This window comes from Venturia canescens, chromosome 5, assembly GCF_019457755.1.
Source record: "Venturia canescens isolate UGA chromosome 5, ASM1945775v1, whole genome shotgun sequence".
Taxonomy (NCBI): Eukaryota; Metazoa; Arthropoda; class Insecta; order Hymenoptera; family Ichneumonidae; genus Venturia; species Venturia canescens.
Genome location: NC_057425.1, coordinates 13,888,435 through 13,912,702, shown reverse-complemented (window position 1 = coordinate 13,912,702; position 24,268 = coordinate 13,888,435). Strand labels below are relative to the sequence as shown.

Sequence of the window (24,268 nt, the reverse complement as noted above, 5' to 3'; positions counted from 1 at the left end):
AGTTTGAGCAGAGCAGCCAACAGTCAAAAACTGAAACCGCATAACCCTGCGCTGCTGCTGTCAAAGCAAATGTTTGAAATGTTTGATACTGTGAAATATAAAGGAAGAAGCTTTGTTTTCGCCAAAATTAGGAACGCATTACCGTTGAAATAGTTATTTTTTCATGTAAAAGTAGCCGATGAATAATAAAAATATTCGTTTGCAGTCACGTGGAAAAAATCGGGCAAAATGGGGCTGTTTTTCAAGAAACTTTCTTACCGATCAATCAATTCCTGCTTTTGACTTTCTGCGTGTGGAGAGCCGCAGCACTCTGTCTTTATTTTCTCTGGTACGACATTAACTTTTGATCTTTGAGCTTTCCAAAAATAATACGAGAGTGCAATATGCTCTGTGAGGATCTCGAGAATAAGAGAGATGGACCAAATAGCGGAGGAAGAAAGAAAAGAGCAGCCACAGCGGGGAGAGGGAGACCTTTCTCTCGCAGAATCTCGCAGGTCTCTGGAATCATTGAGCATGGATCGTGGACCAGCGAGGAAGAAGAAAGTAGGTTGCTCGAAGGATCCTTCAAGAGCACGAGCAACACTGCGCGAGACGTGTATGGAATTCAACAGAGAAATTTCAATTCGTTCTGCATCTATTGTTAAACACTCGATTCAGACAAAGTCCATATTTTTCACCCATTTTTCTACGAACTTTGAATTTCGTAAGTTTTTTTCTTCATCGTCGTTTACCGACGGTTTTAGAATTCAATTTTTCTGGATGCGAGTGATTGTTTAAAAATAAATTCTTCCCTTTTCATGTCGGTTTAAGGGTTTTTCGAATGTTTCTCCAATTTATTATTGAGAGGCTCACATTTATAAATATTTAACCGCGTATAATTTGCGATAAAAGGTCCAAAAAGACGCGCGTTTGAGGGCGAGGCGTCGTCGTCATGGCTACGTGTGTTGACCCTAAACTTGGTCGTCGCCTGGCGCAAAAGGGCACTCTTCCTATCTCGTTATCTCTCTCTCTCTCTCGCTCTCTATCTCAGAATTGTGGCACGTTTTGCGAAAAGTGTGTCAGGCGCGTGTGCGCTCCTCGCTCCCTCCTCGCGCACCTCTCGGCCGCGAGCAGGCTAAAGTGAAGGAAGGAGCTCGCGTGGGTGTCGCGCATCCCCTCAGCCTGTGTAGCTCACAGCCGCGGCAAAAGGCCATAAGAATTGGGGGAAGAAGCGAGTGAGCGCGGGGTCGGAAAAAGCCTGCACTAACAACGCACGAGCTTATCCCGGGACGTCGTCGACCCCCACCGTCAAGGTTACGCGCGGTGCCAAGTTGCTGGCAATACTTTCTCGTTTCCCCCTTTTTTCTTCCTCCTTCCTTCGAATCAATGTTTCAGTTATTTCTCTTATTTTCTTTCTCCCTTTCTCTTTTCTCGAGGCTAGTGTCTCCGGATCGTTCGTTGATCCGAGTACACACGCGGAACGAACGCTCGGAACTTTCTGGGGTGGAAATGCTCTGCGCGACTCAATGAATTTCACCAGTTTTATTTTATTTTATTTTTTTTTTTTTATCGACCTTCATTCTCATCGCGGTTACGAATTTGACGAACTTTCAAAGTCGATTTTTCGTCAAAATTATTGAGGCTGCGATCGATAAAATCGATAATTTTATTGATCGGCGCCTGAATCAACGATTCGAAAGTCCGACGATAGGATCGTCGGGTCTCTCCGTTTCTCCGCGTCTACGTTCACTAATTGCGTTGAACTTTCCTCGAATTTGTACAATACTGACCTTCACGCGTGTCTTCTTTTCCATGCACTCGTACATCATGCTCAACGGTCCGAGAGTATTTTTCATCTTGCCAAGAATATTTTTCTCCCCGGCTCCAGTCCATCCGTCTCGATTCCTCGCCTGTACTGGTCCTGGAAAAAAAACCGATTACAGAGAACGTGGCGAAAAACATCCGCAGCGAATTCCTTACGCACCATAATGGCAGGCGCGTCGAAAAGCATTTTTGAGTTTGGCGTACTCGAAGGTCGTGCTCGAAAAAGCTTTTTCCGAGTGGATCCGCGCGTCCGGAAGAAAACGATTCGACAATTAAGCACGCGGAGAAGCGCGCGTGTACAAAAACATGCTCGAGGCGTTGATTTTCATGCTCGATCACGCGTATGTGCCGAATATTACGGTGTTAACGAGGTGTCTCGATAGTACGCGGGACTTGCATTTGTCACAACAGCGCTGTCAGCGGCTCCGCTCAGCTATATTTATCATAATTCCTTGTCGCGGACCGATGAAAAATTCATGCGCTCGATGGTTTTCGCGTACGGAGTTTGAAGCGCGTGCGCTGGGAACGACGAAAATATTGAGGAGGCATCGAAGCCTCGAGAAAGCGACTAAAATCGAGTAAAATAAAAGTAAGGAAGGACGAGTTTGAAAAATCGGAATTCGAGAGGCAGATATAATTCAGCAGCAATCTGCATTAATGAGACGAAGAAATAGAAAATCCATTTGGATTCGTTATTCGATGTTGCCTCCTCCGCCGAGTGCTCACAACCAGAAAGGCACAAACGCACGCACAATTTATCACTGACTCGAGCGACTTAGTTTCCATGCGGATGTCCACGCGGGCGCACATTTCCGAGAAATTATAAATTACAAATATCATATATAAAATTGTCGATGCACGTATACCAAGTATAGACATTCGACTAGATACGCGTGTCTATATAATAAATCGAGTCGTGCAGACGTCGAGATCGAGCGTGCCAATTGGCTTTCTCCAATAACTTTCATCCTGCACCTCAAGGCTTCGTTTAGCTGCACGTTGCATTTTTCCTCTCTTTCACTCTCTTCCACGTTTTTTTCCTTCGTGGAAGCTTCATTGGCCAACAGTCATCCAGACCAGTTCTTTTGCACTTCTTTTCAACTTTTCTTTGTTCGCGTAGCCACACACACACACACACAGACAAACATACACGTATCCAGAGATAAATATGTATGTGTATAATTTACTCGAAGCCACTTTCACTATCGCTCGATCCAATTGAGAGGGCGAGAGTAAAAGTACGTGTATATAAACTTGGCTGTGAGTATTAATATTATGTGCTCGTCTATGCGCATAAAAAATTCTTCACTCCCGGCGTGTGTCCGTGTGTGCGTTGCTCCGCGTGTCCGCATTCGTTCCTTTACACATGAATTCGTAATTCTGCGTGTGTGTGTGTGTGTGTGTGTGTGTGTGTGTGTGTGTGTATATAATTTGTACGCTATATAAAAGCGGTAATTGCAAATGTACAGAGATGTGTGCCATCGCACAAGCTCGACGGCGTACCGCGTTACCGCGATACTGCGCGATGCATATCCGCTGCACCAGGCACGTTCAACCCGTGAGAATTCACATAGTCCTCCCGTCAACCTCCACTTCGCTCACTTTTTCTCTGGCTTTTGTGTGCTCTAAACGCGTAAAGCATTGTGTACGCGAGAACCAATGGTATTGCAGCGACGAGTTATGACAGCGAAATGAAGGCGAGCACGGAATCGATCGTCGGAGGAGTTCGAGGCCGGTCCTTTGGCGGATCGAGCCTTACGGCGGCCTGGAGGATCTCGATCGCGCAGAAATTCTTGTGAAAACGTTCGGCAACGTTCGGAGGAGCTTTCGGTGGAAATTGAAATTTTGTTGAATTTCTTTGAAACTTCAGTGGCCTTTGGATTTCCAGAGATTTCCAGAGGAAAAAAAGGTCACTGGGATGCGGAAGAGAAAACGTGGCGCTTTCGTTCCGTCAAATTTGATCCGTCCGACGCTTGCCATAGTCACGTTCGGTTAACCCGATGAGAAATAATCGGGCCCGCGATTCTCTCTCGGAGTCGAAACCCTCGCAGGATAACACGACCGTTTTCTCCGATCGACAGTGGTCGCGCAGCGAGCGGGGTAAAAAGTGTCCGGAATCGTCGAAATTCTGGTCTCGCTGGCCCGTGACCAGGGGCAGCGGGTGATCGGGCCGACGAAATATCCCCGGCAATGTTGGCTCGAAGAGCGGCATAAGCTCGCGACGACGACGAGCACATCAGGCGAAAGCTACAGTCGCGCGAGAGCGAAAGAGAGATGCCGAGAGGGAGAGAACGAGGAAGATGGGAAACGAGCGTGGCTTGGCCCTCTTGGTTCACTCGTCCGATGTGTGTTGGGCGATTGTACGTATTCCGGGGTCTCTATACCAGCGGATGATCCCCAGGTTGAGTCGCGCTGAGTTCAACGTCCTGGCGGGCAGCGCACCCGAGAGAGTGCCGAGAGAGGCAACACACCAACACCGCCATCGACTCACAGAGTAAGCCTGGCCAGCCGAGCAACGAGCCAGGCTGAACGAGCGTGCACTGTACACCGCAAAACTCTCATCCATGCACATACGTGCATATACTTTATACAAGGTGTCCCAATACCAGGAAGCCAGCGCTCGTTTGAGCCTCGAACCGTCGGAATCGAGGTCCTGCAACGATTTTATCTTCGGGAAATCCTTGCTCGGGTGTGGGGGGTGATTGAAAGAAGCGAATTTGGAGGGCTCGGCTGACCGGCTTTTACACTCGGGACATTTTCTTGGGACGTATGAAATGAGATTTTTTAAATTAACGAGAAAACGAGCCGAAGACGTTTCTCTCGACACCCGGTATCGAGCCGCATATGTGTACCTGGGCTCACGTGTGCGTCCGAAGCCGTGCAGACCGCCGGGGAGAAAGAAAAGGGCGCAATTTGGCGCGTCGAGGTATCCGGACTCTTGAGTCATTGGTTCGGAAAGTCAAAAAATGAAAGAAAAGCCTCCTCGACTCGCGGACACGTGTCGGCGCTTTTTTATTTTCTTTTCTTTTCGTCCACTCGATAAATACTCCGAAGCATCTCGCACAGAGAAAAGGAAACTAGATTCTCCGTCCACGCTTTCAGTCGAGGCTGCTTACGCCCCTCTGGCTCTCGGACGATCGCATGCGCACTTGAAGAGACGTAGATGGTTATGGTTACTTCGGTATGTGTGTTACATCGCTCGTAAAGAGCTTACAAGCGTTTGCTTTACGCGGACTAGCCATAGGTACTGTTACTTTCGCGACGAGAGAGGCCCTTCGAGGTCCTCTTCCTCTTCTAACCCTTCCCTCGCTCTTTGCATACTTTCCTCTCTCTCTCGCTTCGCGTTATTGCATTTGAGGCTCTCGTACGTATGTCGCGGCTCGGCCGCTGCTTTTATCTCATAGGGTCGTGCGAGTCCCCTCGCACGAACGTACGCACACGCGGCGAGGAGTACGCAGACGAGTAAGCTCTCGGTGGATGCACGTACACGGGTCTCCGCGGGAGGGCCTCAGAGACGAGAGAAAACCTACGGAGTCTTCAATCGAGCGAATTCCTCCAACGTTTTCCCTGCCCACTCCCCCCTCCGATTTTTCTCCACTCGCGATCCGCCACGGCTGCGAATGCCGCGCGATTACGAATTCGATTTTATCGCAGGGCCACGGAATTGTGTAGCTCAATTGGAACGAATGCGATAAGAAAATATGGTAACGGAGCGCGCGGACGAGCGCGAATGAACGTTCGAGCGAGCGGGAATATAAGTTTTGGGTGACAGTTCACTCTACCAATTCGAAAAGAGCTGCAAAACGGAAAAAATTACTTTCATCGGGTTCGACTATCGTGCATTTCCATTCGAATGGTCCAAGCAAATAATCGCTCGAGGGCGATGCAAAATGAGAAGAAGAAAAGAATAAGTTGCTTGTCGAACCTTACCGATCCGGTCGGGTCGTCCTCCTCGTCGTGGGTTCGATAGTCATCTGTGAATGCCTTGGGATAGGTCCGGATATACAATGTCGCTGTATATACGAGAATACACGTGTCCGACGAGTTGAAAAGAGCCAAAGATATCCGAGGTACTGTGTCCTCCAGTTTCTACCGGATCTTTTTCAAACTTAGGCTCGCGTTAAACTCAACGAGACTCAACCCAATACGCGTCAAACCGGATGACGAGTTTTCTGTACTTCCTGCCTCGCGCGCAGTCTCGTTCATTCGCCTCTTTCAAGCCACCGAACCACAATGTTTTTCTTCCTCGATTCAATCTCCCTATTTTCTTCGTCGACACGTTGTTTTTTTCCTTTTCTACTCCGTTTCGTTTCTCCGAGTCGCCAGTTTTGGGGATCGACATCCCGGAGGGAAAACGATCCGAGAATTTGTAACTCGTTCTTTTGCGAAAGTCGATGAAAGAAAAAAACTTGCTTTAAAATTGAAAATATGGAAAAATCTGTTTAAAGCAGTCTTCCAATCGTTCGAAACTTACTCTCGTTGATTCTTCACCAGCAGCCTTTTTCTGTTATTTATCCTCCGAACAATGAGAATTCTCATTCATGGAACGCGAATTCGCTGAGGGAGCTGAATTTTGAATCGAATCTCATTGAATAATTCTCGAAAAAATCGAATTTCGTCAGTTTCTTGCAAACGAATGTGCACGTTCATTGGTTTGTATGCTTATATAGGTGTATTACAAAACCGGGAAGGAAGTGAGAGGAAAACAAACGGAAGAGAACACAAGACCCTTCGACCGGCCATCCCCTCCTCAACAACTTTTATTCTCGTTCCTCTTTTTCTTCCCATTTGTTTCTTTTTCCTCTTGTTCTCCTTCGCTGGCGAGAGCTCGCGCCCGAGACTTCGCACAAGTTGGATATATTACGCAACTCTTTCTCCCTCTCGCTCGCTCTGTTCGCTCGCGAGCGTCTGCTTCTCGCGCCCCGGCGAATCTACCCGGGAAAGCATCGTCATCCGTGTAGCATATGACGCAGTAGCAAAACACGCGCGAATTCCGTTACCGGAATTCCAGAACTCGAGCAACTTTTAATATCGAATTAAAAAGTCGACAACGAGGCAACGAAATCCAAACGGTTGTGGGGACAAAAGAACATTTTTTTTTCAAGCTTTACGCGTGCTGTTGAAAAATCAAGTTGCATCAATAAGTCCCTCAAGATATTTTCGGATTCGTTGAGATATGAAAAAATTTTTAAATACGATTTTGAGGCAAGTTATTGAAAATTCAAAGGAAAATGAGCGTTGCCCACATCCACGTTTGTTGATCGTCATAAACGAATCCAAATTTTCTACGATTGCCCCACTTCGAATTGACAGAAACAGTCCCAGATTCGGATCGTTTAAGCACTCATATGTTTTCCCAACTTTTTTCCTTCACCGCGTCTCGTTGCAAATAATTTCAAAAATCTTCTTCCAACCGAGATAAATCTCGAACAAATTGGTTTTCCCATCTCTCGATTCCTTCCCATTGAATATTGGTTCGATGCGTTTTATTGTCGTAATACTTGCTTTGAAATACATTCGTCAGCTCCATATACGAGCAGGGCACAATAAATATATTTTCTATCCCTTTAACTCCGGCCTCGGTCTATCTCGATATTCCTCTGTGAGTAACGCGCCGACAATCGGCAAATTCGTAAAAGAGTATGCGCACATTCTAGTACGGAGATGGTGGTAGTGTAGTGCGATGAGAAAGAGATGCACTCGGTACGAAGCGCACGAGGGAGGGAGAGAAATCTGCGAGGTCGACGCCCGGGCGCAACAAGTGCTGGGAGAGCACTCCGAGGCGGCACGCTCGTCGTCGTCTTGGTCGTCGTCGTCGTCGGCGTCGTCGACGACGTCGTGCGTGCCTTCTGTTCTGCTGGAGTTGCCTCAACGGCGCTCCTTCAGCGTTCCGAGCCGGGCAAACGCAGCATCTCATCTGTGACGCGATTATTATCATGCGTTCGTGATGTTTTTTCCCTCGGCCCTGCTCGCTTCTCTTTTTATTTCGGCTAATAATTGACGCATGGAGAAAGCGAAACGATATTACGGAGTCAAAACGAAAATGAAACGTGTCGAACTAATAATAACTCGGAGACTCTCGCGTGACCGAGAAACGAGAAAATGAATAGTTTGACAGAATTTTAGCACCGAGCCCTCGAGAAATTTCAGTGCTCTCGCTCTCTCGCAACTTTAATCGACCGAAGCTTCTTTCCCGATGCATATTTTCAGTGTGCAATCTCGATTTACCTGCTGAGAAACTTCACGATATGACCGAATGGATTGACCACAACGACGTTTTTTCCTCCGGCAGCTGCGGGACGAAACGTCACGTCGAGTAATCCAAAAAAATATCTTGAAACCCAATCCCGGAAAAGATTGCTCGGTTTGCCAAAACAAATGCACGAAATCTAAATAAACAGGAGAAACGGGAGAAGCTGAACAGTTAAAAAAAAACACTAGAATCTTCAATTTTTGTGAGACGAAAAGGTGGACCGATGATAAAAGTCTCCTCGTTCTCCCCCTTCGTTTCCGTAGCGTGACGAGTGCTTAATTTTGTTTGAAAATAAAAAAAAAAAAAACTTGAATCCCTTTTTCTTCTTTCCTTTTTCATCGGTCAGTCTTTATTCTCGAAGCGTGCTCGTATCTGTGACGCTCGAGCGTATGATCCCTCCTCGATGTGAGAGCAAAAGAGGCTATGCGCGAGGAGACGAGAAGTACGTTCCCGGTTTTATTTCGCGGAGGGATGAGAGAGCGTGAAAATTTTCGGGCCAAGTACGAGAACGTGCTTGAGGAGTTGAGGTAAAACGTCGTTGCACGTTTGTCGGAGCAAAGAGAGCGAGAGAGAGAGAGAGAGAGAGAGAGAGAGAGAGAGAGAGAGATCACGCGACGAGCAGCAACGACCAGTTCTCGGGAGCCTCGGGTTGAGTCTCGAGGTCGACGCCCGGGCGCAACAAGTGCTGCACTCTCCACACCGAGAGAGCCGTACATACGCGCCCCGCTTCCCTAACACACCCTCCCGCCCTCCCGCAAGAGTAAGTTGGACGGATACACGCCGGGCCCAGCATGCACACGTACTACGGTAGTAACAGCATCAGAACTATCCTCCCCCTCCCCGTGTACCATACTCTGCCATTTTCCCTCACCCTTTTTCGCGAGCGAACTAGCTAGTTGGCTTAGCTAGATATCATAGCCTAACCTCTGTGTCTTTTTCTCTCTCCTCTCCGTCTCGCTCTCTTTCGCTATTATCGCGTTTCTCCTCCTTTCTTTCTCGCCATAGCTCACGACGCGCAAACTCTAGCTAATTCCAGCACATTTCGCAGCGCGCACCTCGACGCCGAGAGGCTCTCTCTCTCTCTCTCTCTCTTACCGCTGCACGAGTATATCTGTGAGCTTGGCACTTTGCATTTACCCCCATGGGCTCGATGCTCGCACACTTTTTCGTCACAAAAACTGTGACATTCGAAAAATTCGGTGCAAGCTACACCCCGACGTTCCCTAGTTCGATGGCCCGCCGCTTTACGCGGGCCGAAACCAACTTCGATCTCACATGCGACGAACTACGCCCCCGAGTACTTATAAACCTCACAGTAGGTCACGCGCTCCCACATTTATAGCGGGTGGAGCACGCGGCTTTGGCTCGAGGCCAACTGAGCTCATGCCACCCCCTCTAACTTTTACTCTCAAGGGAAACAAATCTTTTGTCCGGGAACTCTCCAGGTTTGAACGTTAAGGTCCTGCTGAGTCTTGTGCCAATTCACGTTGTAAAAGCCTTTTTTCATTCCGCGATAAAAAATTGTGACAGTTTTGATGATTTGGGAAAAATTTGGAAACTCGGGCTTTGGCATATCGATTCAAAAGTATTTGCTAGAAAAGACAGTGACTTTAGCGACGTCAATAATCAACTGCATACTTTTTCGTTTTCTAATTTTTCGTCAAAATTCCCAAATTACGAGAGTACGAATAAAAGTTTTGAAATTTTTTTGCAAATTGTTTCAAAAATTCCATTCACTTCGTTTCGAAGTTCAAATCAAATTGAAAATCGAAACGGATGGAACGAGACGAAAAATCCGAATCGCTCGACAGCTCGCAGGAACGAAAATTGTCACGGCAACGCCATCTAGCGTTGAAACGTCCCAACTTCAAATCGCAAACGCACATAACCTCTAAAACTACTTTTCCGGAGGCTCAACGTTTTTCTACGAATATTGAGACGAAGCTGCCAATAAAAAATATTTAAAAAACTCACCCTGATGAGGCAAAAACTTGCGCTTCGGAGCATCGCCCTTATCTGCCTCGCTCGATTTCTCTTTCGCCTGAAATGAAACGTGAAAAATGTGTGATCGTCGATCAACCATCGAAACGTTGAATTCGTCGATGCGCGATACTCACCTTTGACGGTCCTGCTGCCGATCCTGTCAGCACGGATTCGTATTTACTCAAATTATCGTAAACCGGCGCCGATGGCATCGGTATTACGAGCTTTTGCGAGTACAGAGCCTTCACAGGGTCGAACTTTTTGCTGCTCAAATCCAAGCTCTCGTCCGACGAGCTATTTCCTTCGTCGGCCATTTTCATACTGCACACAACAATCGTATTGCCCAGGATTTCAAGCGCTTCCATTCGCCACCGCGAAATTTTCACTATTTTTCAGTACTTTTACGAACGATTACAATTCCAGCGGTACAACCGCTCCCGTAGTACAAACGAAATGGCAGCTCTCTAGAAACAACAATTGCATTTAAACAATCAGCAAAATAACACCGAGACAATGGAATCCATCGGGTTGAAAAAGTTGCGAAAAGCTCTCGAGTTTTTTGACGTTGAGTGATCACGATCGAATGATGAAAATTAAAAAATCAATGAACTCGCGCAACATTCTTTAAGCAGATGTAATGATTTGAGTAAAAAAAATGTTTATCGTAGGAAACGCAAAAATCACATTGTCATGGGTCTTTGATTTTTTTCATTCGACAAATTCTCTACAAATCGCGGTCACTTAAACTTCACAAGTAAGGGGGGGAGCCGAGCTTGATTCGCTCTGCCTAAATTTATCTTTTTAATACTTGCTGCTCGTCAAGACGCTGTCGCGTCTCTAAATTGTTAAGGAAAAAAATGTTGAAATTTTTCGAAAACAGTTGGAAACGCGTTCGCGCCGGTGAAGAGTTTCGGAGCGTCTCACAAACGAACTTGTCCGAAGTAACGCCCGAATTACCAAATTTTCCATATTATTATGAAACCGTTGATTTCGTTTATTCTCCAGAATCGAGATGACGCTGAAGTTTGCAACGTTAGAGTCCAGCGAAAGGATGTAAAAAAAAGTCTCGAATAATTCGAGTAAATCTCCAGTTTCGTTCCCCTCCGAAATTGCAAATCGTAGTTTTTCAAGCTACACCAATGATTCGTGATATAAAAAATTGGTGAATAACAAATTTCATTTTCGTTCATTATTCGTTGGACTCGTTGCAAACTTGAGCGTGGTGAATCGAGTCTGTAGCCTCATTACCGGAAGCATCGAGTCCTCCCGCTCCCATTGCAATTACAAACTGTTGAGCGAGCATCGACGTTTGATGATTCTCGTAATTGCAAAAAACGCGTGTTCCCCGGCGTTAGAAAGTGCGGTCTGAACTCCTGCAAGGACTCTGAGTGTTTTCGATCGAGAGTGCACGAGAGAGAGAGAGAGAGAGATTCGACAAAAAAATAAGAACAAAATTGGTTAGTTCGTTGACTCCTCAGTGCTTTTGGATTTGGGTGGAACGTCGATTAGACTGGTTTGCCGTGTTCTCTCCGCTAATAAGCCTCGCTTTAATAGCGCACTTTGATAGACACGCGTATGGAGAAGAAAGAGGGAAAGAGAGCGGAAAAATGGGGGAGGGAGGTTGGATACAGAGGATGTTAACCCTCGACTCGATGGAAACTTTCTTTCTTGGTCGGATTACGTAAAGTTACTACAAATACCAGTATTTTATGAAGCTGTTGTGGTTTGTACGTGCACGAGGTTGATTGCTGAATAGAAATGCACTCGCGCGGCGGCGGTGCAGCGCAAATAGACAGTGAGACGGGTGATATAGCTGAACAGGCGAGGTTACGCTCACAGGAAGTGAAACAACCTACAGAAAGAAAGTTTTCGCTCAGGCTCGCGCTTCAGTTTTCACTTTCATGGAAATGCCACGTTCTCTCCCTCCCCTTCCCCCTCTCCTTCTGGGGCCCTCCGGCTTTTTCCCCTTTTTCTTCTTTCCATCGACCATCCGATCGCACATCTCGTGCTATTACATGCATTAACTGTGTATCTAAACATTGGCATCGTCTGCCACGCTCGATGCCAGCCAAGAAAATCATCACCGACGACTGTCCATTCCTTTCTCATCTTCCTTCTCCTCTCTCTCTCTCTCTCTCTCTTTCTCTCTCTCTCGAGCATGCGGTCCATAATTAAGTTGGGCATCGAGCGTAAACACGTATCACACACTCGACGGTCTTCGCGCGTCTTTTGCTTAACGATATGGCAGCGAAATATCACGCGAGCATGCCTCCAGCCGGACTCTTTCTTCCTCGTAACTCCACTTGCTGGTCGCGCTTCTCTTTACGTGTTTTCCGAAAAGTTAATCAATCGAGAAGGAAAAAATTTTTTTTCACCAATCCTAGTAAGGGTTACGTCTGGGATTCAGATTTTCTGAATGTTCATCGATCAGTTTGTACTCTCAATCCTCCATTACGATTCTTTCGAAAAAAAAAAAAGATATTGACCGACCTTTCCGTCGATTTTTTCATCGAATACTTGAAAAAAGCTCGCAGATTCGAAAGATTAAAAAAAAAATGCCAATTCCGTTTTTTTTCTTGTCACAGTGACAAATATAATTTCCTGTCAAAGATTCGTTTGTTTCTGCTGATCCTGAAGGATAAAATAAAATTTAGTCGTATTAATTATGTTCCAGAGGACTCGCGTTGAACATCGAGAGCACAAAGGAAGCAAGGCGAATCAGGAAATAAAGTTGGCGAGGGGCCCCGCGGCGACAGGGGCGAGGGAGGGGTGCGAGAAAAGACGTCGGTGATTTTGGATGTTAGCAGGCGCGGGGGTGGCTAAAAAGGCCCCACCGCAGGGTACGGGTCCCAATGCCGGTCCCCGTATCGCAAACGCTCACGCTCACCTCCACCCTAGTACCCAAGGAGGAGTCAACAATGCCCTTTATAGACGACGAGCTGCTCTGGTGCCCTGACAATGACGGAAAAATGGTAGATCTGACTCAGTGCCTTCAGGTATTTATTTCGTTTATGATTTTATTCACGATCTTTTATATTCTCATGCACTTTTCATCTTCTTTTTGTACGAATGTTGATCAAAATTTTATTGACCGTTGAAACGAGCTGTTACACCTGAATTTATCGAGACATTTCGAATCCCAAATTCGTCAAATCATCGTGTCGTTGTTGCGTAATAAAAAAAGGTTTTTCAGAACGGCATTGAGAGCGTTACTCAACATGAAACTTAATTAATACTCCATTCTAGTTTTCTTATCGTTCACTATTCGGGTATTTCGTTATAATTAGGATTCTGCAATGGATAACTCGTCACTGTAAATATTGAGTTTGGGAGCGAATTGATTCTTTGAAAAACGACGCAAGCAGTCTTTTCGGCTGGAAGCGTTCTTCGCTCGCGATGACGAGGTCAAACTCACACGATTTCCTTGATTTTTGGATAACGAAAGAAACTGTGCCACGATTGAGCCGCACTGGGTGACCTCGAGCGAAGCAAACTTGTAGAAGCGCGATTGAGCCTTTTAAAGAAGCGCCAAAAATAAGTTTCCTCGAGGAAAATTCATTGCGGTCGAAAAACGTGCAGCTCCAACAGCGATCAATTTTTAGTAGTTTCCTCGTTCTCTGAACCAAGAATTTGCAAATTTTGAATAATTTTTTGCGTGAAGGAAAAAATATGAGAATTGTGAAGAAAATTTTTGTTCGCCCCGAAGGAAAGCACGACCGGTCAATCGGTGGAGTTTTCCGCAATGGAGCTGAGCGCGCTAGTCGGTGCTCCAGCTGCCTCGAACGTGCCTTCGGAGGACGGCGAGGGCGAAATGTCCGGCGTGAATGAGGAACCGTTCGACACCCTTGACACATTTTTACGCGAATTACAAGCCGATCTCGCGGAGCCGAGTCAACCGACGTCGACGACAACTCCAACGGCGATTACGTACAGGCGGCAGAGGTACAATATCGCCGCGGCGAATCCACTGTTGGCAGGTACGTCTTCGAAGATCGATAGAAATCGATAGAAAAAAAAAATGAAAAACTCGCAAAAATTATCGTCCGGGAGACGAAAAAATTTCAACCGTTTAGTCAGCAATCGCGAATATTTTCCCGCCCGATCGTAGTCCCGACTGAGTATTCTCGTTACAGAGAAGCTGGCAGCACCTGCGGCTCAAATGTCACATGCCTCCATTCCGTATCCCACGAGAACGGAGATTAAAACGGAAATCGTTCATCCCGAGAGCAGCAAAGGTAGGAATCTCATTTCTAGTCAAAAATGCCATAATTTTCTTGTCCGATTCATTCGCAGCGATCGCTTTTACCGACTCCTTCAAACATTTCACATCGCAGTCGTTTCTCCAGGCATCGATCTTACCGACTTTCGGTGCATTACCGTCGGCCGATACCGCCCGACTTACCGGCCGCGTTCGCCTGCCTTCGATCGGTAAACGAGGCGACTTTTTTCCCATCCTTTGACCAGCGATCGGTACAACAGAATTCGACGTTTCTAGCTCGCAAAGTGGAAAAGCCCCCCCCCCCCCGCCAACTCGCGATTGAACCGCGCGCCAGATCTCCGCTCGAGCTCTCGTTGAAAGGGAAACCGGCCAAGGCCCCCGCGAATTGCGAACAGACATCCGCGTTAGCGATAATCGCAACAACGCTGAAAAACAGAGGGAACGAAAAAAAACAACGACAACAACGTCGTACGAAATAACGATCGCGCGAGGGCGAGATCGACGCCGCGAGGGGGGGGCTGCGAATTCGCGTCGATTAACAGACACGCGGCAGGCAGATCTCGATACTTGAACGCACCACTACCGGGCGGGGGGGGGGGGGGGCAAAAGGCAGGGGCGAGGTGGTAACATTGCGTACGTGCGTGGCCCAATTCTTACAATTTACAGCCGCAAAGGAGAGGAGAGAAGAGAGAGAGAGAGAGGGCAAGAGAAATAGTTTCGTAACTCTTGCAATGTGTGTACACGATTCTTGCTCTCCCCACCCGAAAACCCCTCTCGAAAACTAAACTCGCACGTCGTTGGCGATCGGAACACGTTTCAAGCCTTTTTTTCGTAATTACGAGATCCCTCGATCGATTATTTTTTTCTTTTTTTTGACAACTTATTATTTTCCCCTTGGAATAATGAGGCGCGCGCGCTCCTTCGATCGGAATGAAACGTTTTTTTCTCCAGTTTCATTTCTTCCATTGAAATCTCGAGGGATTATTAAAATCTCGCACCAAGCTTGATCAACGAATTGAAAAATGACGTTAACGTGGAAATATTCGCAATGAATCCGACGAATTTCTCGTTAATGAGAACCTTTCGTAAGATTTTTTGACTCGTTCGATTCTGCGGAAAGAACGATTTTTATTGATCCAAACGCAGGCTAACGAATTTGGTTAGAAAAATTGATTACGGGCATGAAAATCACTGATTTATGTTGATTTTCAGGAATTATTTCGCAATCGCTCGACTCGTTTCCTTAACACCTGTTTGCCCCATCATTTATGAGGGAAAATGCTTGATAATGAATCATCCGAATGACGAATAAGAAATGTCGGATTCGCGAGAGTTGTTCTCGTAAAAACTTTCAATCGAAACATTAGAGAAACGCGTTTTGGCGCATTACGAGAAGTGATAGAGCGGAACAGGAGAAGAAAATCGAGCACACATTGCGCTCACGCAATGGCTATTAGTCATATATGCGAGAGATGAGAAAGAAAGAGGGAAAAATCGAGAGAATTTGTGAGCAACGTCGTGTAATTAACGCTTAATTTATTTTTCCTTCGTTCGTTAGATAAACTCTCGTATCACTTTCGCCGTGCTCGTGACGCGTGACAAAAATCTTCCTTTTCTCGCACCTCGATTCATGCTTTCTGTGCATCTGCACTCTTACAAATAACACGAATCTTCTTCACTCTCGTTAATAACTGGACCGAGTAATTTGTTGTCGGATTTTACAATTAATTCAAGCGCCCCATCATATTTTTTCGATTCTCCGTTTATTCGACATTTTCGAACGTTCTCGCGCCGTTTTTTCAATATAAAAACAAAAACCTTTACAGAAAGTAGGAAAATTAAAAAAAATTCAAGTTACGAAAACTTGGAACAAAATAAATTGAGACACGAAATTAAATGAAGTAAAAAACGAGAAAAATGGCAAAAAAAATAGGGGAAAAAGGACAATCGTTGTTTTCGTTTTTCTTGCACGTTGCACTTGTCACTTGCTCGTGCACGCGCGTTGTACGTAGCCCTCGACGACTTCCCTTGACCCTCCCCAAACACATAAATCGACTCGGCGCACACGTCCCAGAGGCGTCTCACACTCGGAAATAGACCAGAGCATTTAATAGCGTTTTAGGAAAGATCAACGGGTGCTGCGCGAGCGGGCTCAGCGAATTTTCGAACAAGCTTTTGATCGAAGCAGCATGCAAATCCTGTTAGCGCAATGCCAAATTAAAATCAAAATAGAATCCATCCAAATTTACGACATTTAAAGCAGTAATGACGAATCAAAAATACTTCATCGTCGATCGAGATTAAGGAGGGTGGATCACGAAATCAAAATAATCAGAATTTCATCAAATTTCGCGATAACATTCTTTGGCATCGATTACACAAATACAATTTTTTTCAAATTTTTACAAACAATATACACGTTTAGTGTTCAATTACTCGAGAGCTATGTGGTAGAAAAATGTAAAAAAATTTATATTGTCTTATGCATGTTTAAATAATACATTTACCAAATTTTATGAAATTCTTATCACACTGAAATTCTTAATATTTTTAACATGGTTTAGCATGGCAACATTGTATCGTCGCGATCCACCCTCCTTAAATCTCGAATCCGAAAATTCCAAAAGTTCCTAAAATCATTGAATTTTCACGAAAATACCTGAAGCTTAAAATCGATCAATGGGCGATGGAAAATGGATGAAAAAAAAAGTAAAATAAAAATAAAATTTGTCATTGAATCGCACAGCGACAGTTTCACAATGCACTGAATTGAAGAACAAATTTTTCCAAAAATAATTATTCAGGTAATTCGAGCATCGGATTCGGCAATTTATCCATATCTTCGAGACGTATTTCAAAAGTTGTTTAACCCTTTAACGCCTCAAAGGCCACCTTTCGCATGTACCCTTTTCCGTTAGGTTGTTGCAAAATGGAGCAAAAAAACTAGCAATTTTCGAGGTTCATTTTTCTCAAATTTTCTCAAAAACTTTATTATTTTTCAATAATAAAGTGCATAAATCGTGTCCTCGATGTTTGTACTTTCAAGGCGTGTACTTGGTTTTTCTTCTCCTAGGCTTACCCGTTGCAGATAAACGACACAATTGCTAAAATAAAATGTTTAATTTTCAGGCTATTTGCGATGAGAACGAGTATTTTTGGGTTGATATAAAAATCGCACATAAAGCCCAAAACTTTTTGAGTCGCTGATCACGAATTTGCTATTAGTTTTGCAAAATGAATTTGTTTAATAAACAATATATCAAAACAAAGTTTGACAGAAAATCAATATTTTTCGAAATTGTTCCCAGAGTCATGATCTACGCGGAAAAGTACGTCTGAAAAACATCGTTACCTAGGTCATTGATATTTAATGACAAGCTCTCGGTCATTTGAATCATTCAATAGTCGTATGTTTATTTTCTCAAAATGAATTTCTCCCTCTCCGAGTATGTTTCTTCCTCGCAGTCGTTCGCTTCATAAAACCACTGACCCAATAATTATATAACCGGCACAATGCTTAGCGAGGTATGAAGTCGCTTTGCTGTGATCGAGATACCGAGAAAGAGAGCAAAAGAGAGGGAGATAATTCGAACACATTGAGCAATTATGTCAATAGAGTGCAACGGTACACTTTGAGTCTCACGTTGCTTATTATTATACCCGCTTCATCATAAATATGTGTGTGTGTGTGTGTGTGTGAATAAATAAATACGTGTAACACTGTGCATAATCGAGTGATATCAGTTCTGAGGATTACGAGATTCGTGCATTATTTTTTCTCGGCCTGTTACACCCGACAATTGATCCGTATGAATTTTTGTTTATTTTCATTATCAACAACCAGCTTGTTTGGTGATAAAATACGAAGACTTGTGAAAGGATAAATTTATTAGGAATTCATTGTAAATGATTACACTCGCTTTTGCTTCTCATATTTTTCTCCAGCGTTTCGGAAAACCTGCTGTTTCGTCTCTGCTACGTGACGGTGCGTTATAAATCCGGAATTCGAGACTCGAGAGACTGAACGCTCGAGACATTCGCACAGAATTGGGCAATCGGTTTCCTCGTATCGCTACACCATACTCGTGGGGCTTCCCTTCGAGAATTTCACCCAGCGGCTCTCTTCTTGGATCGCTCTCCGCCCCCACTCTCCTTCTGTCCTCTTTCCCTCGCAATCTTTTGCTCCTTCGTTTGCCTTTACCACACACAGCAATCTCCGTGCAAGCCTCGAAAGTAAATTCAAGATGGCCACGGAATTGCGCACTGATGCAACCAGCACTTGTGATTTTACAACGAGTTTCAATCGATCTACCGATTCGAGGCGAAAATGGGACTCGGTTAAATTCGATTCGTTAACGATCATTCGCCGGTGCATGTCTAGCGAAGAGAAAATATTCTCGGTTCTACAAAACAATACAAAAATTTTGCTACATTTCCAAAAACCTTTGTGCCCTCCGATGCGAGATTAAATTAAAAATTAAATGCAAATTTATATGACTTTTTTTTTGACTGTGCCACTCCGCCGCCGGTTTGAAAAATGAATTTTTCAAAGGAAAGAACAAAAACGTGAATTCGAAATAAATCGAGGGATTTATATACGTGGATATATATAGACGGATAAAGTCTTGCAAGATCGAGTCTCTCTTAGCTGGGCAATCGTACATTCGTTATCCTCGTTCGTCGTGATGTATTTAACACACGTACATAGTCAGGTGAATGCGCATACAGACGCACGATCCGCAAAGATCAGCTCGACTGCCGGCACGTCGGGTGTACCAGAAGAGCGTGTGTTGACATTTTCTGTAATCGGGGTCAGGGCCCCCTGCTGCCAATGCTTGTAATTTTACTTTTAACCAGCCCTAGGGCGAATTCACCATTTCTTCATTCTTTTGCCATAACTGCTAACCGCGATGGTTTCGTATTTTTTCTCCTTTTTTGCAAGCAGAATCTAATTCGATCATTATTTTATTGAATGTACCAAGGAGACAAGGAAATTTCATCGCGACTGAGTTTCATGCAATTGCGAAATAAACGTGATTGTTTTACCTCTCATCCCTCGAAGGAAACGTGCACAAAAACGTACATTTTGTGATAAATAAAAATGAGCTGATAAAAATACTTTGAATTTTTATCGAGTAAAAAGAGACTGGAATTGAGATTCGATTGAATTTTGTTTCCTCACATTTCAGTTTTCTGTCCACTCGTCCCCGAATACAAACACCAAAGTTTCCGATAAAATAATTCACGACTATTCGCGTACACACACACATTTTGACGTAACTCGTAAAATTTATTGTGCAACGATGATCGCAAGAACTTCAATGAGATCGATTTTACACGCACGCCGGCTTCGTGGAGGCTCTTCTTCGTCTTGTACCGAAAGTACAATGTGTAACATTCGTCCTTGAAGAGGTCTCGGACTCTGCCAATCGATCAGCTATGAACAAAGTATCGAGATATACATCGAGTGTCAATTCAGTCAGGTTTTATTTATAAATATAAATAAAAATATATTTATATCTCACCGACAACTACTGACCAAGTCAAGGAGGACGCCGCGGTATTCTCTTCTGGTTTAAAATATATGTAAATATATATAGACTTTTTTTTTAAATATATATTTTTGCGTCAGAAGAGGAGACTGCAACATCCTCCTTGACTTGGTCAGTTTTTGGCAGTCGGCCTGACGATCCACATTGAGAATAACCTGAGCCAACGCTCCACCTGTTTACTGATCATTCGACGCCTGTATTAAATGATGACGAGTAAACAAATATATTTGAGTTTATAATAAAGATTCATGGGGGTAGGAAAGAAAGGCGGATTTGTTTCTGGTTGTTTACGATCCGTGGAGCTGATGTAGGAACTGAAAATTGGGGACTCTCAATTCCAAGCCTCGATTTTCACATTTCAAAAGATTTTGGATGAAAAAATTGTGAGACTTTCAAGATAATGAATGTTTTGGGGCGTCAGAGGCTTCTTCCACATTGCCCTCGAATCGCTCGTGATCATCGAGCACATGTCACAGTTTTACTAGCCCAATCCAGGGGCCATTTCTCTTTAATTTCTCTTTCCTGCATGGATCGAGACGTTGTCTCTGAGACGCAGCGACAGGTGGAGCCTGCTGTAAGAACTTCTCGTCAAAGGGGTTCGAAAGAGGGGAGAAAAAAAATGGAGAAAAAAGGAGGCAACGAAAGGAAACTTCGTGGCGAGACATGACCCATAGACATGATTTTTTTTTCTTCTTTTTACTTTTTCTTCTTCTTTCTGACACTGCCCATAAAACAGAAAAACGTCCGCGTAATGCACGCACACTCATTTATTCGAATGCACGATCCCAAATGAACACGTGCACTCTCCCTCGAGACGAGATCGTCGGGACTTTTCATCTCTTTTTTCGACTCTCTCTCCGACTCTTTCGAAGAGGAAACTGGCTAACGAAAATAATACAAAAAATACCGCACTCCCTCGGCTTATTTATTTGCGTTAACAGCGTTCCTGATGTTCCTTCGTTCTTCGACAAACCACCATCATTTTACGCGGAGAATAAACAATTAATGATCGTAAATAAAAACAGCGAAATAGCCCAAAATGAATCGGGGAAAAATGGTTTTTCTTCGGTAGCGAACAATTTTCAGGTACTTTGGAAAGAATCGGCTTCGCCGTTTGGCCGATCGCGCGCTGTTATTCACTAAAAGTAAAATAAAAAAAAACCGAAAATCAATCGAAGGTCGTCGATACGACAGCCTCGTTATCAAACTGTCGAAGAAAGTCAAAAATATTCTAAATTTGATTTTTTTTTTTTCGTTTACTGTTTCGCTGATTCAGGCACTCGAATTGAATTTTATCAAATTGTTTTCTCACACATTTTTTTCTTCCCCTTCCTTCGATGAATTCGCAGAGAATATGAAAATCATTTGACTGTTTTTGAATGAGAGGGGAGCAGGGAAAATGGCAATACGAAGGCACGTTTAATTATCGCGAATAGCCGGCAACATTTTTTCTTCTTTTCAAAAGCCGTGACGTAATAATCGTTTCAGCCAACATAATACCTCGTGAAATTACGACTCGAGGCTATGATAGCTGCGACTATAAATATATTTGTATGTGATATTGTGGAGAGAGGAAGAAATAAATAAATGAGCGAGGGAGAGCGAGAGCGAGCTGGACAAAGAGAAACGGAGAGAAAAGTGGGGGCGAAAAGCGAGTCGCTCCACAGTCGCACCTGTTACAAACCCCCCCGCGCGCATAAACACGGAGCAAGCACACACGCCTCTCGACATTCATAAAAATTCTCTGAGAAGTCTCGACACCGTGCTCGAGCGAGCAATTCTAATGCGCGCACAATTTCCGTGAGAAAAATTGTTGCGGACTCTCGTGGCCCTTCTCCGCGTTCTCCTCGCTTCGTGAAACTCTCGCGTCGATTCTCAAAAGAGTTGCTGAACGTTCGCGATCCGATGAGACAACCGGCATCGAGTCGACGAAGGAATGTGGGGTGAGAAAGCACCTTAACGAACGAACTTGCCAATTTCAAAGTCGACTGTCAACGCAGTGAAGTTGAAAAGAAACTTTTCATTTCATTCGCGTTTTGTCAACATTTAACCACCGAATATCTCACGATCGATAGCTTCTTGTCAATATTTCAGGGCGAATTTGTGCTCCGTTATTTATAAACGGAGGAAAGCTCCCGGCGCGCAGTGCTTCGTCGATAAAAAATATTCGCCTTTTCAGTATTCAAGCACCGCGCGCGGATTAATACTTCGTTGAGAAAATCGCTCGCTCGCACGCGCGCGCGTGCACGCACGCATTGCTTGCGGAGTCGTGCTCGCTCGCCGCGTGCAGCCAGCCAGCCAGGCCATGTAATCCTTTATCCTTGGACCTATCCTATACGCCAGCCGGTAAACAATTTCGCAATGAGAATCGCGCCTCGATCGGGAATTTCCTTATACACACTGCCATAAGTTACGACCGCGTGTTATCTGCGAACGAACCGAGGAACGTGTCCGACCAAAGCACCAATCAAATCGAAATACGAGATTGAACAAAAAATACACAAACGCATTAATTGGGCCAGCTTGAATAATTCTCGTTAACCAGAAATAGTGTTGTTTTCTTAATTAAACTATTTGGCAGCATTATTTCTCAACCTTCCGTTATGTTGCAGCGAATGATACTCGCGGGGCTTGGAATTATTTCTTTTTCACTGAAATTATCATTGGGAAAGCTCCAAATTCGATTTTTCCATCGATTCAATGACTTTTCCAAGCTCCGATTCCAAAGCAGAAACTTTGGGGAATAAATTTTCTTCTGGAATCGTCTAAATATGCAATTTCTCGACGACGAAGCGATAGAATTTCCAATATTCCTAAAAGATACTGGTTCTTTAAACTCCTTATGAAAGTTCGATTACACGAAATTCCGTAATGTGGTCAGAGAGCCAAAAATCTGAGATGTTTCGTCGTCCTCTAATAGCCGGTTTTCGCATTTTAAATATCGTTAATTAAATTCAAAATTCTCATTGAATAATTCATTTGTCTCGTCGAGTCGTGCAGAAATAAACGTTCGCAGGAGAGTTTGGAGCGTTAAAATATCAAAGAAATTCTACTCAGGCTCCAACCTGATTGCAGTTCAATATTCAAAATAGCTGTTAATGTCCGAATGACCAATAGCGAATTGAGTACGTTAAATGAAAAAATAAATGACCGGTGGAGCGCGGAGAGTCCGGAAATTCTCGAAAGATCGCGTTCGCGTCTGGTGAACTCTCGAGTATGTTATACGAAGGAATTGGTACACGTGTGCGCGCAGTACGTCGCCTCGGCGTGGAAAGATCATTACCTCGAAACTCGGGGCTTGCCGCGTAACGCCAAGTTTATTGAAGTAAGACACAACGAGATGGAAAAAAGTAAATAAATGAAGACCGCGAGGGCGAGAGAAAGAAAGAAATATCTGAATCGATGCCGAAGTAAATAACGCGAAAAGGTGGACGAGGCGGAGGGGGAGGAAAATATAAGGAGACGGCAACGCAACAGTTTAGAGTGAAGCTCGTTACGTCAGTGAAAGTGTTATGCCAATGTGGGCCGAGGCTAACCTGCTGCTGCCTGTGTTGCTTACGATGGTGCTCGCTGCCCGTGCTCGCGCTCCCCTGGAGCTCTTTACACACGTTTATTCACACACTTGTTTACTACACGATTCCCTCTTTTTCTTCCTCCTCCCTCTCTTTGCGAGTCTTTTCCCTCTTTCTCGATCTTTCGGCCCATCGGTGTGGGTCTCCGTGTCCTCTTTGTTCTTTCTGTTTGCCCAACTCTCTCTGTTTCTCGTTCCTTCTCATAGCCTCTTTGTTTATTCTTTTCCTTTTCGAATTCCTTTCCTCGTTTCCTTCCTCCGTTGTTCCATTGTACGTCTCGTTCCTCGTCTTTCGTCATCGCTACTTTTTTGGTTAGTGCTCCGATCTCTCCGCTTTTCTCCATTACGAGTTCGTCCCGGAATGTAAAAGGCGGAGAAAAAAGTACTCGGAAAACGAGTGATATCGATTGCCCCCCTCTTCACTCATCTTTTCATCGGAGTTTCTTCGAAAAACTTGATTGCAATTTCTTTGCAGGAAGTGTCGAGACCTTTTACCACGGAAATCGAGATCGAATGTAGCGCGCGCGCGCGCGCGGGCAGCTTTGTGCCCGCGCACGAGCATTTCCGAGCTGCCTCGTTTCGCGTATTCGATGTCGCGAATCTCATTCGCGAATCAATCGAAGCGTGAAAATATGGAAGTCTCGTATATATACGAGACGATATTTCACTTCTTATCTCCGAGATCCCGATCGCTTTACACGCCGTTCTCTCTTTATGCGTGTATAGATTTCACGATTGGGAGCGCAAACACACGATGGGAAGAGTGCGCAGCTCCGGAGAAAGAGACAATCGTTGCCGCCTTCATATCGTAATTAATTATCGATTTCGACCGAGCTGATAGAAAAAGCTTGATCACGAAACGAATCGTCGGAAGAATCCCACAATTA

The 24,268-nt window shown here is 44.6% G+C and overlaps 2 protein-coding genes across 6 annotated transcripts in view; one reads left to right on the top strand and one right to left on the bottom strand.

The window, feature by feature from the left end:
- Nucleotides 1–24,268, top strand: part of Eip74EF (Ecdysone-induced protein E74) — a 180,610-nt gene that overhangs the window by 57,701 nt on the left and 98,641 nt on the right. For all 4 annotated transcript variants that reach the window (XM_043418721.1, XM_043418720.1, XM_043418719.1 and 1 more), the window contains 3 exons: nucleotides 12,714–13,035; nucleotides 13,746–14,016; nucleotides 14,173–14,274. In XM_043418721.1, the coding sequence (XP_043274656.1) occupies nucleotides 12,892–13,035; nucleotides 13,746–14,016; nucleotides 14,173–14,274 (517 nt within the window). In that variant the 5' untranslated portion in view covers nucleotides 12,714–12,891. The remainder of the gene's footprint in view (nucleotides 1–12,713; nucleotides 13,036–13,745; nucleotides 14,017–14,172; nucleotides 14,275–24,268) is intronic.
- The window catches only part of Lsm11 (U6 snRNA-associated Sm-like protein LSm11), a 118,699-nt gene that overhangs the window by 10,556 nt on the left and 83,875 nt on the right, over nucleotides 1–24,268 (bottom strand). For both annotated transcript variants that reach the window (XM_043418724.1, XM_043418726.1), the window contains 3 exons: nucleotides 10,174–10,503; nucleotides 10,031–10,097; nucleotides 1,770–1,900 (listed from right to left, as the gene is read on the bottom strand). In XM_043418724.1, the coding sequence (XP_043274659.1) occupies nucleotides 1,770–1,900; nucleotides 10,031–10,097; nucleotides 10,174–10,404 (429 nt within the window). In that variant the 5' untranslated portion in view covers nucleotides 10,405–10,503. The remainder of the gene's footprint in view (nucleotides 1–1,769; nucleotides 1,901–10,030; nucleotides 10,098–10,173; nucleotides 10,504–24,268) is intronic.